General features: G+C 40.1%; 1 protein-coding gene across 2 annotated transcripts in view; it reads right to left on the reverse strand.

Annotated features, from left to right (window-relative positions):
• Nucleotides 1-551: 551 nt before the first annotated feature.
• LOC138295293 (zinc finger protein 420-like) overlaps nt 552-13,937 on the reverse strand; it is a 54,349-nt gene continuing 40,963 nt past the window's right edge. For both annotated transcript variants that reach the window (XM_069233498.1, XM_069233497.1), the window contains one exon: nt 552-8,701. In XM_069233498.1, the coding sequence (XP_069089599.1) occupies nt 6,676-8,028 (1,353 nt within the window). In that variant the 5' untranslated portion in view covers nt 8,029-8,701 and the 3' untranslated portion in view covers nt 552-6,675. The remainder of the gene's footprint in view (nt 8,702-13,937) is intronic.

Consider the following 13,937-nt stretch of genomic DNA (forward strand, 5'->3'; position numbering starts at 1 on the left):
TATGTTGGATAGTGAAGAGCTGTGTCTGGTCTATGGGTGTGTGTTATAGATGAGGTCAGTAGTTGGTACTTAAAGACATGTTTGGTTGGTGTGGAAATAGCAAGGTCTGGCCCATGGGGAAGGATTGTATGTTGCTGTGGGTATCATTGTAGTTAGGCCTATGATATAGTGTCAGAGTGTCTGAAAATACTGAGTTGGAGTGCCTAGAGTTGAAGACTGCAGGGATGCAAACTAAGGTGATGGAGGATATGGCGAGAGGTAGTTGTATGTGGTGTATTATTGTGTGTGGTGTTGCACAAACTAAGACTCTGGCTTAGCTCTACAACGTTTGTTTTCACACCCACTGGTGACATGAGTGAACGTAGTTCAATGCACCAACACCTGGATGTGAAAAACAGGTCACTGTAGCCCGCTGAACCCCATCCAATGCATAGGTGAAGTGGAGTCTAAGCTTTTGGGTTACTAACAGGAATAGATGGTAATCCAAACAATTGTTAACGGATTATTTACACACTAAAAATGACTAGATATGGAATATACATTTCAACATATTTATTTTAACAAAGTTATTTCAAAACTCCGGGATCCAGTGCACACAATATTGGTAACATCACAGAATAGAAGAATTAAAAGAAGCTATGTTTTTCAACAGCAATGAAAATAGGGAAAAATCATAACATCACAATTTATAGCCCAAAACACTGTCACTGTTCTATCTCTAAGTGCTATGCTAGTTCTAACAGATTAATAGATAGTGAGCTTCAGTTTTGGAGGTGGTGTACATACACAAATTGTTGTCTATTAGTAATAGCTTACTAGATATTTCAAGGACAAGGAAATTGTGTCTATGCAAAGAACCAATCCTGGCACCAGTTAGTGAAGGCGGAATGGAATCCTTTGCAGAGCCTCAGTGCGACTTGCTGGAGGCTTTTTCAGCCAATATTGAATCTGGTGCTGTGCCTGTGACTTGGGGAAAGTTCCCCTACTTCCAAGTGGTCACTTGATGGGCCTTCTGTACTGTAGATGACCTTGAAATACAGATAACAAAGCACTTGTATCAGACTGATCTTGCATCAGGTGTTTTTATCTACGCCATTGTCTGGATGATTTGAGACCTCCACTGATTCCTAGAAAGACAATGACATGCATTATATAGGCCAGAGACAGACCAGCCAATGTTCATGCAGACACAAGTATGTCAATTCTGTAAAATGTAGTTTAGCGCCATAGAGGATATTGGTTGTTTTGGTTACAAACAGATTGGTGAGCAGGAGTTTCTCCCATTTGGCAGTGTAGTTGGACTCGAAGATGGGTTCTTTTTTTTGCTAGCTCTTATACCTGTTGCAGTAGAGGACAGAAGTAAGCATCTCAGAAAGCTATTTTAGTAGTCTGTGTTTGAAGTTTGTGGGTGCAGTTTGGAAAGGCTGTGAGGGTAGATGGTTTTAAAGGAGTTGGGGGTCAGTTTTCAGCTGTCTGTTGTCAGGACTCATAGTCTGAGAAATGGGTGTTTCATCTGGGTCAGTAGTATGTCTAATGAGTGTTTCGTTAGTGAAATAGAGCAAGTCTTTGAGTGGATATCATCAGGAAGGTTATTCAGTGGGATATGGTTGAGGTAGTGCAGTGGGATGTCATTGGTTGGATGGAGTGGATTTAGTCATGTCATTCACTAGTGGCCAGATAAATGTGGGCTGCGAGTGGTTAGTAATTGAAGTTTTCTTTTTAATTCTTATGATTTGTTTGGGACTTGAGGTCTTGCAGGCACTGTAGCTTAACAATAGACTGGACAGTCTAGTGAAGTAATCACTCTGAACACTGTCTTTCCTTGGTGCTTTAGGCTGGTGGAAACTGCTTTACACAAGTTTCTTCACAAGCCTTACAATTCTCCACCAGGTACACACGTCTAGATTCTTATTAGATACATCATGGGTACAGAATCACTGCATTTTCCATACACCCATCTTCCAACTTCCGAAGTACAGATGAACTGTACAGGTGTGGTTCATCAATGGGGTTAACCTCTTTTGAGACTGTGGCTCCATCACATCTGGTGGCATCCAAGCCATCATCTTGAGACACGAAACATAACGAGTAAACAAGCCCTGCTTGATGAACTGATTTCAGAACAATGGAGCACATCAACCAGCTCCTGGGAGGTATTACAGCCTCAAACCCGATTTACAAACCTAAACTAACACTTTTGTTAAAGTATACAACTGTTTGCTATCCACAAAGGGATTTACGAGTAGTATCTTTACGAGTTCGGAGTCTCTGCACATAAAAAAATAGGAGCAAAGTAAGAGAATGTTGACCGCTGGATCTGGTTTTCTGTATATGTCGGATATGTGTGAGTACGAGTCCAGATGAGTGGAGCTTCATGGAACATTTGTGAAAGCAGATGCAATTGTTGAGACATGCATTTTCCATAGACTTCGTCAGACAGTACTACAGCAAAAACTGCAGAACGGAATTACTTCAAATTTGGCACGAAGCTAGATCTTGTTACACAGACTGTGCTTTTTGTGATTTGGTGTAAATCCATTCGGTAGAAAATGTAAAGGGGACTAGTCAATCCTGAGCGGTTGGTGATAACCTGGAAAATATGTTTTGGCAGCCATTAAAATACTGTCAGCTGATACCCTATATTTCACTGCAGCCTTACAGAGTATCCTAAAGAGCATTTAGAGTGCTAAAAGTCTTACTCATGGCAAAAGTGTGGCACACCCAGAGCCATCTTGATAGGCTCAATCTGGTAAAAATAAACATTTCATTTAGAAAGAAACTAAATGAGGGGGCTAATTATGTGATCGCAATTATGGTTGGTGCTGCAGAAAGCAAAATTAGGATACATTTTAAATACGTTTTCAAATAGCTTCCTCTTCTATTTCATTAAAACATTCTGACATGCAAACTGAAACATGCACTTTCAACACCAGCAACAGACTGTCAGTTAACTCCCTGGTGATCAGCAGCTTTGCCACAGTGTTCTAATGAGTAACTAGAGTGCTAACATTCTGAATTCATGCCAAAAGTGTGGTACATCTGAATGCCATCTTCATGAAAGAGAAGTGGAAAATGTAAAGCATTTTGTACGGAGGATACTTCAATAACTGAGGAAATTAGGGAGCATCATAACAAAAAAAGTCCCCTAAGATGGCCCACCAGACACAAAAAGAGCCCAGATGTAGCACACATATCACCCAACTATAGCAAAGTATATCCCAATGATGGGCTTGTGCAAAACACTTAATTAATTTGTTTTGCAGATTTTTGAAGCTCGTGACCTGAAGGTATTGGAGTGTTCAGTTACATTACACAAAGACATACTCATTTTGGTGTCAGGCATGGGGAGACTAAGTGATTTGCCCAGAATCACAGGATGTTAAGCCAATGCCAAAACTCGAACCTGGTTCCCCAGTTGCAAAGTCGCCAGTTCTTGCCGTTAATGCCATATACTCTCCCATAAGTGCAACAAATTACCAAGTGATCAACTGAATAAACAACATTAATATAGCAGTATATTTTAAAAGTGATTTGCCACTATTTGAGAGCTCAGAAAATGTGTCCTCATTTTAGTTTTTTAGAGCACTAACAATTTCTTTGGGAAAGACCCCCTTATTTTTATAATTTCTAACTGAAATGCTTTAGACATTACTGATTTGATCACATCAATATAACTTCAAACATGCCACACTTTTGTAATAGATGTAGAATGTTAGCAATCTAGTTGTTCATTAGAACTCTGTGGGGAGGTGAAGGTAAGGGGCACGGAATCATACAATTAAGGAGAGGGAGGAGGGTGCAGAGGCAACAAGGTGACCACACTGCACAAGCGAGTCGGCAGTGGCAGCACACCGACCATATAGGGCAGGGGAAAGGGGGAGGAGAGGGGCAACAAGCCAACCATGCTGGACTGGCAAGAGAGGCTGTGGCAATACAACAGACCACAGAGCAAAAGGGAGAGGCAGTCACAGTACAACACACCAATTGATCCATTTCCGGCAGGAGACTCCCAATGTTTTTAAGCCGGAAATGGCTTTATTTTAGTCATCTCCCGCCTAAAATCCCCTCTTTTTCAATGTAAGTCAATGGGGGAAAATCAACTCCCCAGATTTTGTTTTCAAAGTTTCCCTCTTGCTAAGTTCACGGACTCTGGAAATAAAGGGCAAGAGGGAGGGTGGCAGGGGCATCAAACTGACCTGACTGGAGTTGCAGCAGCACAATACACAACACAGGTCAAGTGGGAGGGCAGTGCAGCACAACGGACCATACTAAGCAATAGCGAGGGGACAGGACCATGCACCTGGACAACAGAGAGCTGAAGAGAAAGAGAAAGAGGCAAGGGAGGTAAGCTGAAGATGCCGGACAAAAAGGAGGGGCAGTTGCACCACCATGGACCAGGGAAGACAGGAGGGAGAGGATAGGGGCCCACACATGGAAAAACAGGGGGCAAGGGGGCAGAAGCAGCAAGCTGACCATGCAGGGCAGCTGGGATGGGCACTGGAAGCACAATACACCATGGAGGGCAACAGGGAGACTATATTGGCATATACACAGACAACAGAGGAAAGGTAGGGAGGAGGTCAGAGGGCACAAGCTGACCACCCAGGACAGGTGTTAGGGACAGTGGGAGAACAAGAGGGAGGGTTAGTGTCAGCACAATGGCTATGGTGGGCAAAAGTAACGGGGCAGGGCCATGCACAAAGGACCATGGACGGCAGAAGGGAGAGGCAGGGGCTGGGCACAGACAAGAGAGGGCAGGGGCTTCACACAAGACCACACAGGGTGGACAGGAGGAACCATTGCAGCACAACAGAGCATGGAGAGCAGAAGGGAGTGTCAGCAAAATTAATCATGGAGTAAAGGAGGGCTCGGATAGGGGCATGGAACTCAGACAATGGAAGGTAGGGTGGACAGGTGGCAGACATCTGACCATGCTGGGCAGGCAGGAGGGGCAGCGACAGCTCAGCAGAGCACTTAAAGTAGACAGGAGGGGCAGTGTCAGGTCTATGGGACATGGTGGGCAAAAGGGAGGGAACAAGGGCATGCACGCAGACATCAGAGGGCAGGGTGAAGGATAGGAGCGGCACTAAGCTAATCATGGAAGCTAAGCAGAAGGGCAATGACAGGGGCATAGATTCAGGAAATGGAACATTGCCGGGACGAGTGGGCAGGGACATCAAGCTAACTGGAGGGCAGTGTCAGCACATCGGATCATGCAGGGCAGGAGGGAGGGGGCAGGTGCATGGACTTGGACAACAGAGGTTAGGGAGGAGTTGGGTAAGGGCATGGGCACACAGGGCTGGTAGAGAAAGGAGGGACAATGCCAGGCCAGACCCTAAGTCTAGCTCCTCCCCACCGTGCACTACGAGGAGCATCTTAATTTACGTTAAAAACCCCACAGAAATTCAATGAAAAAAACAATGGTTTAAGTAACATCATTATAGATAAGAATATCTATTATTACATTTAAAAAAAACTTAGAAATTCAGTGAAAAAAAACAAAGGGATGTTATAGTTAGGTGAAACTGTCATTTGAAACTAACAAAACCACTGAAATCCACCAGTTCTAGTTATCTCATGTAACCCTATCCCAAGATGACTATAACTTGCGCCCTTGCCATGCACTGCTTTTACCCTTTCATATTAAATCACTCATGACAGTATCAATGACTACATTTATAAAGCCCTAATCACATCTGAAATGCCGTCCTTGTTAATACTGTCCATGGTGAGTTATAGTTACTTTAGGGTACAAGTTATAGTTACTTGAGATAATAACTAGTGAATTTGAGTGGTTTTGTTAGTTTTAAATGATAGTTATGCTCAACTATAACATCCCCTTAAAGTTTGGGTTTTTTCAGTGAATAACTATCTATCTATATGATGTAACTATAACCAGTGAATTTCTGTTGTTAGTTCAAAACGTTAATGTTGTCACTGACCTATTCGCCTAACTATAACACTAATTTGTTTTTTTTTCTCCAGTGGAAAAAGTATAATACATATACACACAAACACTATGGTTGTATTTCAGTGACTATGACCTATTACCAGATAAACACCATATTTTTATTTTTCCAAGTCAAAGAGACCATATTCAGCTCTTATCGTTGTCCTAAAGCTGCACGTTTTTACCTAGTTTCAGAACCTCAGCAGTGCCACTATGAAGAGATGCATTGATAATTGTTGGTGTACATTTTATATTAACTATTTGTATCTATTAGTGTGTAATTGTCATCAGTAGGCATTTAGTTGCAGAGCAATACATGATTTACTTAATTACTTATAACTGTTGCGTTATTGTCTCTAGAAGTAGTTGCACTAATTCTAGCACCTTCGCCAATCCTAGTGCATAGGTAGAGGTGGGTGCGTTTTGATCGTGGGCAAGAGCAGTCAGTATGCTGTTTTATTATTCTTTTAGTCATACTGTTTAAGTGTGTTTCACCTTGCTAAGATTTGGTAAAGATATTCTAACATAACTACTGTGTGAAAATACTGAACATGGACTTCAGAGTTTGAGCAGTTCACATCATGTTTCTTCTCTTCTGTCCCCTGAATACAATGTCTATACGTTTTAGTTTTAAAAAACATCTAATGATGGGTTGTACCTCATTTTCAAGCCAGAATTTCAGATGATGCCTTAAATGTCCCTTTGTAATGAATGTCTGGTAAGATTCATAACATCCAAGAGTGGCCCCTCTGATGTTGCATTTGATTACTGTTTGCACTGATTTTTTTGTCACATTCATACAACCATGTGGTTTTCTTTGTGTGCACTTTCTTATGTTGTGTTAGGCATGAGGTTGTACTGAATACCTTGTGACATTTAATACATTCATATGGTTTTATCCCTGTGTGAACATTTTGATGTTGTCTGAGCTCCCACTTTGTCTTAAATGCCTTGTGACATTCTGTACATTTATGCAGCTTTAGACCTGTGTGCACTGCATGATGCATCTTTAAACAGTCAATTCTAGAGAATGTCTTGTTGCATTCAGTACATTTATATGGTTTCTCCCCGGTGTGGACACTCTGATGTTGCTTTAGGTTTGTTTTTGTTGTGTACGCTTTGTTACACTCTGTGCATTTGAATGGTTTTTCTCCTGTGTGAACTTTCTGATGGTGCAACAGCCCTTGTTTCATTTTGAATGCCTTATCACATTCAGTACATTTATGTGTTCTTAGACCAGTGTGCAGCACCTGATGTATTGTTAGATAATCAATTCTAGCAAATGCTTTGCTGCACTCAGTACATGCATAAGGTTTTTCTCCTGTGTGGACTGTCTGATGCCGCCTTAGCGCTGCCTTTGTAATGAATGCCTTGTTACATTCAGTGCATACAAATATTTTCTCCCCAGTGTGGGTTTTGTGATGTTGTATTAACTCGTCATTTGAAATGAACGTCTTATCACATTCAAAACACTCATAAGGTTTCTCTCCTATGTGGATTTTCTGATGTCGCGTTAGTTTTCCCATTGTAATGAATGCCTTGTCACATTCAGAACATTCATAGGGTTTCTCTCCCGTGTGGAATTTCTGATGATTGATTAAGTGTTGCTTGGCAATGAACGCCTTGTCACATTCAGTGCACTGATATGGTTTCTCCCCAGTGTGGATTCTTTGATGATCTGCTACATGCATTTTTGTGATGAACGCCTTGTCACATTCAGTACATTTATATGGTTTCTCCCCAGTGTGGATTTTTTGATGGCGCTTTAGGTTTTCTATTTTACTGAATGCCTTGTCACATTCAGTGCACTGATATGGTCTCTCCCCAGTGTGGACTTTCTGATGGAGTTTTAGGTTTTTCTTAGTAAAGAATGACTTGTTGCATTCCGTACATCCATATGGTTTTTCACCGATGTGGACTTTCTGGTGGTGCAGTAGTTGTTGCTTTTTAATGAAAGCCTTGTTGCATTCAGTACATCCATATGGTTTCTCCCCTGTGTGGAGTTTCTGATGATTCATTAGGATTTGTTTTGTAGTAAACACTTTGTCACATTCAGTGCATTCATATGATTTCTCCATAGTGCACAGTCTCTAATGTCGCCTAAACTATTTCTTTATCAAGAACTCGTTGGCACATTCAGAACATTTACATGGTTTTAATCATCTGTGGCCCGCCAGATGTCTATTTAGAAGTCCTTTTGTACTTAAACGTTTGTCACATTCAGAAGATGAAAAACATCTCTCCATTATGTAGATGTTGTGTTATAACTGATATGCCTTTTATCATCACATCCTTACCTAATTCATTATATTTAGATCTTCTTTCACTAATGTCAGCTTTCTGATGGACCAAAAGATAGGTTTTGAAAATGTCATGTTTTAGAACATTTATATCGCCTTTTTCAGGAAATGCGATAGTTCATTAGTGTGCTGGTGGCCCCCCATGTATATTACTAAAACTTTAGAGCGCCGTAGAAGGTAAATGTTTTCATATTCATCAGGCACTCATCACTGCTCCGGCATAAATTACTTGCAGTCAATTGCCATCACATGTACTGGAAGCTCTTCTGACAAACCGCAATCTGTGAGCTTGTTTGAACAGTTTGGATTCTTTGGTGACTGAAAAAGTCTTCTGCCAGAATAGGAATTTGCATTTACCAACAAAGTTTTAAAAGGTATTGTTACACATGACTTATTTGAAACATTTTAAAGGCTGATCCATTGTCCATTCTTGCTGTTTTTGTTACACCTGCTGGATTGACAAAGCAAATGTTGAATTAGTTAAAAGTAAATTCTACATGCTTCAAACTAATGTGAACAAAACATGGAATATATTATAAAGAGTGGAACAGCAGTAAGGATGTGAGGAGTAAAAACAGTATTACAAGGTAATGAAAAGTCACTGATAAAACAAACACCACCAAATATCCAGGGATCATGAGAAAGAGTGAATGTCAATCAGTGCGGTCATCTATCTGCCAAAACTGACTAAAAGGAACACTCCTCTCGCAACATTCTATGGGAGAGATGAACAAGGATAAAGGCAGGGGGTAATAAACTGAAGTTGAAGGAATGTACCAACAAATAGAGATCACAGCAAAACAACCAAAATTGTAAACTATAACAATGAGTTGCAACTGACCCTATCTCTTCATCTGGATACAGCCATTAGTAGATTTACAACCATTAAGCTTACAACACTTACTACTTGACAATAATAATGATAGTTGCACAAATAATAAAGATTAGAAGAAAATGTTCCTGGTTGAGGGAATCTGTTATAATATCATAAAAGGGCTAAATTTCAAGTACAATAACTCCTCCTACTTCCTGTTATGTCATTTGAAACAGTAAAAGGTAAAGAAGTGGCCTTGTGTTCAATAAGCACCCCCTGCTACATCCCTCTGTACGTATTTATTTTTTGATGGCGATTTCTTCTGCTCCAAATGCAACATACAGGTAACCATAGAGAACCAGAGGAATAAAGAGAGCAGTTATAGGGGGTTGTAGCAATAAACTAATAGAAAGTCTTCTTTTAGTAAATACCTTATGGACCACATTGTGGCAGAGAAACAGGAAAAAAGGACATATAACTGAGTGAATTCACCGATACCTTAAATGTTACTGTACAGTTTACAGTGAAAGCACTTGGAGCTGCAATTAAGACCACCTTCCCTATAGTGTGACTCCTTCGTAGCGGTTCCTTAGGCACAAATCATGTCTAAAACAAGATAATGGAGATTATCATGACCTTTTCTTATTAAATGTTACAATTAGACTGTCCTGTTTTCAGTGTTTACATTTTGTAGACTTCAGTGGTGTTTTCTCAGTGTGTTACAAACCCGAAATCAGTGCTAATCATTGTTTATTGAGCTATCTATCCCCCAAAAGAGATAAAACTGATTTTCCAGTGTTTACCAAATGTTTTGATTTATTGCAGTGATTGTTTGAAAGCACATATTTCATTTAAAGGAGAAGTAGTGCAGGGTACATAGTATTATCTCCAGTGGCCTTAAGTTAGACAGTATTAAGCTTAGAAAGTCTATGTACTACACTGCCACTCACATCTCATTATCTTGTATGAAGTCTAATTACACTCAGCCTGACATGACACTGTCTCATATACAGTAGAGCTTTAACGCTGTAGTGTTACAGGAATGTTTGAAGAAGAATACTGAAATTCTGTTGTGGTTTCACAGACTCTGTTTGTGCCACAATGATGAGATCCATTTTTGCACAGCTGAAGGACAAATACCTTGATTTTTTGACACTGTCACAGGACTTTTTGTGTGTGTCTATGTACCAGTAACTACCATATACACAGAGCGGAAGCTTGTAAAGCTACTCAGAATTAACAGGAGCAAGGGGCTGTAGTGTTTCTATATACTCCTGGAGTGTGTTTTCTCTCTGTTTGAGCATTTCAGGCTTAGAGTGGAAAGTCTAATAGTTATGAATGCTATTACAGTAGTATCTAGCAACCATCAATAGATAAAAAAAATTAGAGTGCTACATTCAAATGTTTTATAAACATCCTGGACAGATTTGGGGGTGATTTACTTACTCTTTAGTAAATATTGTGACATGCCAATAGCATAGTACATTGTGAACCCTTTACAATTCTAAATTGTAGTACAGAGCATAATCTGTAGCCCTGCACTTTATGGCATCTGGAACATGATGCTTTAAGTATGCTCGCCACCGCTTTTCTTCGCTATTTGTCTGATCACATTAAGGTGGTACTTTTGCTCTGTGAACATTCATAGTTGCCAAGTGCCCCCATGATAAATGTATCACTAAGTCTGTTGTGTTCTTTTAACAGACATCATATTGTATTCTGGAACTTGAAATTCTGCTGTTAACATTCTAAGTATGGACTTAGAAATGCATGGTGAGAAATACTCTTCTCACAAGTGTCTGTCACTACTCTTTGCATTGAATGCTTAAAATGTGGGGTGTTTGGTAGCTTACCTGCTATCACAACAGACTTGGTAGAAAAGGGGGTTGATGTATCAAAGAATGTTACCGATTTCACATCTGTGTTTAATTGGCAAGAGTACAAAGTGGGCTAATTTCTTATGAGCCAGCCACTGCACCAGTCTGCGAATGAATTAAACATTTCCAAAAGATCAAATAGATTTTAATATTGCTAGGGTATGAAACAATTAAATCAGACCTAGAATATGCTTCTAAGCCCTGCATCTTTAATATAAGCACACACAACTGGAGGGAACAAGGAAGAAGAAACACTATTTTAGTGACATCCTACTCAACCAAACTCCAGCAGAATAATCTTAGACCAATCTGTTTTGCTGCTATCTTCTTTAACAAGGTTACATACTGTTGACCCCTTCAGGAAGAAATTAAATTAACTCATTCTTTTTCACTTTCCTTCCTCTGCATGGAATTTCAGTTTGTGCTTGTTCGGGTGTTTATCTGTGTTTATGTTTATACTGATGTAGGTTGATTCCCTTTTGGTGGGGTTTTAGAAGTCATCATAGGTGTAAATCTAAAACACAGTAGTCTAGTAATATTATTTAGTTAAGAAAGTGAATGCTTAAAGTATATAATTTCAATAAAATAAAAACAGATACAAGCAATTTGACTGCAGATAGTAAATACGTGGCCCATCAAGTCGGCCCTTGTGCTGCCTGCTACATAAGTAGTCTCTACCACTGAATGCTGTTAAAGGCTATTTGAGTACACTCACTAGAATCTGCCTCAAGGATTCACAAACCCCTCCCTTGAACATATCCTCCAAGATCCCTCTGGAGCATGGCATACCTTCTTCAGTGTCACAAGATGGCAAAGGGCTCCTATTGCCTCAGACAATCACCACTAGCTGCAATGTGTCTGTGAGCCGCAGCTGCTTCCTCTGGTCCCACATTTCAAGATGGAAATCCATAATTACGTGTTACGACCTACACAATCACATTATTGCACTGGCTCTGCTGCAAGTGACATACACTGTGAAAATTAAAAAACTGATTTGAATAGGTGTGGGTGAAATTTAAATTCCACTGGTGTCATTTGCATAATTTCGGGCACTTCGCCTCATGCTTGTAATGCAGAATTACACCACTACACCATCTTGTGTAATTTTGTGCCATTTGTGGTAAAGATTTTCGATTAAATGGCACAAACTGAAGTTATTAGCAGTAACATTTATGAGAAAAGCACAGGAGTAACCGCTGGTGTTTTGTTTAAATGCATCCTCGCATAAAAACTGAAGAGAGAATGCATTTACTCTGAAACAGTGCGAAATGTCAGATTTTCACATTATATAATTAAATAAATTAAATGCTGCACTTTCATGTAATTATGCAAATGCAAAGTACTCATATTAACAAAATTCTACCCTCACTAGGTGGAATGTATTACTACATTTGTAGTCAATTTGCCAAAATCCAAACTGGTTGTAAAAGTTTATCTTCTTCGTTATAAGCTCTCAGCTGCAGTGCACACCTATAACTTTATTAGCGAGGTTTCAATAACTGTCAGAATCGTCAGCACCAAGCTATAACACTATAGTGTTACAGGAATGTTTGAAGGAAGAATACTGACATTTGCTGTGGTTCCCCAGACTTTGTGCCAAAATGAAGACATCCATTTTTGCACAGCTGAAGGACAAATACTTTGATTTTTTTCAACACAGTCACAGGACTTTTTGTGTGTCTGTGTACTAGCAACCACCACATACACAGAACAAAAGCTAATAACGCTACTCTGCATTGACAGGATCAAGGGGCTGTAAAGTTCCTGTATATTCCTGGAGTCTGTTTTGCGCTCTATTTGAGCATTTGAGACTTACAGTGGAAAGTTCTAATAGTTTTGTACGCTATTAAAATAGTACCTAGCAACCATCAATAGTTCACTCTCTTGTTGTAAGCCTTTCTTTTTCAATTGGGAAAATTTCTCCAGAGGGGCTCTTTTATGGTGAGTATATACTACTACATTAGACTATAAGGATTTATAGATACATTTTATTACCAGAATTGTTGGAAATGGCCCTCTCTACAGGGTCACCCTCAAACGTTTTGCCCTCCTCCTCCTATAATTGCTGGATTGTTGTCTTTAAGACTCTGTGAACTTTACCACTGGTAACCGGTGCTAAAGTTCTTGTGCACTCTCCCTAAAACATGATTTAACTGTTTTGAACCCAATTGGGATATTTAATTTACAAATCCCTTGTAGAGTGGTATAGCAAATACCCAAGGCCTGTAAATTAAATGCTACCAGTGGGCATGCAGCACTTATTGTGCCACCAACTTAAATAGAACCTACATAAAACATTTCCCAGGCCTGCCATTGTAGCCCGAATGCAGTGTCACACTGCCATGTTGACTTGGCATTTAAATTCCCTTGCCAAGCTTTACATTTCCCTTTTATATTATATATATGTCACCCCTAAGGGCAGGGTGCGGTATAATTAAAAGGTAAGACATGTACTTCTAAGTTTTACATATCTTGGTAGTAAAAAACTCAGAACATTCATTTTTCACTACTGTGAGGCCTACCACTCCCATACGATAACACGGGGGATTCCTTATTACATTTAATAAGCTGTAATTCAGCTTGAGGCATGTTTAGTAGTTATGGGATTGTAGTGATAAACCCTCTCTAATGGTAAAGTCGGATTTTTCATTACAACTTTGAAAATGACACTTTTGGAAAGCTGCCATTTTCTTGCTCAAAGCCCTTAGTGCCTGCAGCTGCTCCTCGGTCCCATGAGTGGGTGTAACCGACAGTCAGACTTTGTGAATTCCTCCCAGAGAGTCATACAATAGTGGAATTAGGTGTGGCTTGATGGGCCATTAACTGGTTTGGTTGGGGGGGGGGGGGGGCAGATCTGAGCAGAGCCCACCTACACCTCAATAGTTGTGCCCTGTCTCCTCACAATAGGCTTAACTACCCTCTCTTGCCAGACTAGAGCCAGGGCAGGGGAGGCAGGAAATTCTGAGAACTCCAAAGAACCTTTCCAGAAACTTCTC

Source organism: Pleurodeles waltl, chromosome 5, assembly GCF_031143425.1.
Source record: "Pleurodeles waltl isolate 20211129_DDA chromosome 5, aPleWal1.hap1.20221129, whole genome shotgun sequence".
NCBI lineage: Eukaryota > Metazoa > Chordata > Amphibia > Caudata > Salamandridae > Pleurodeles > Pleurodeles waltl.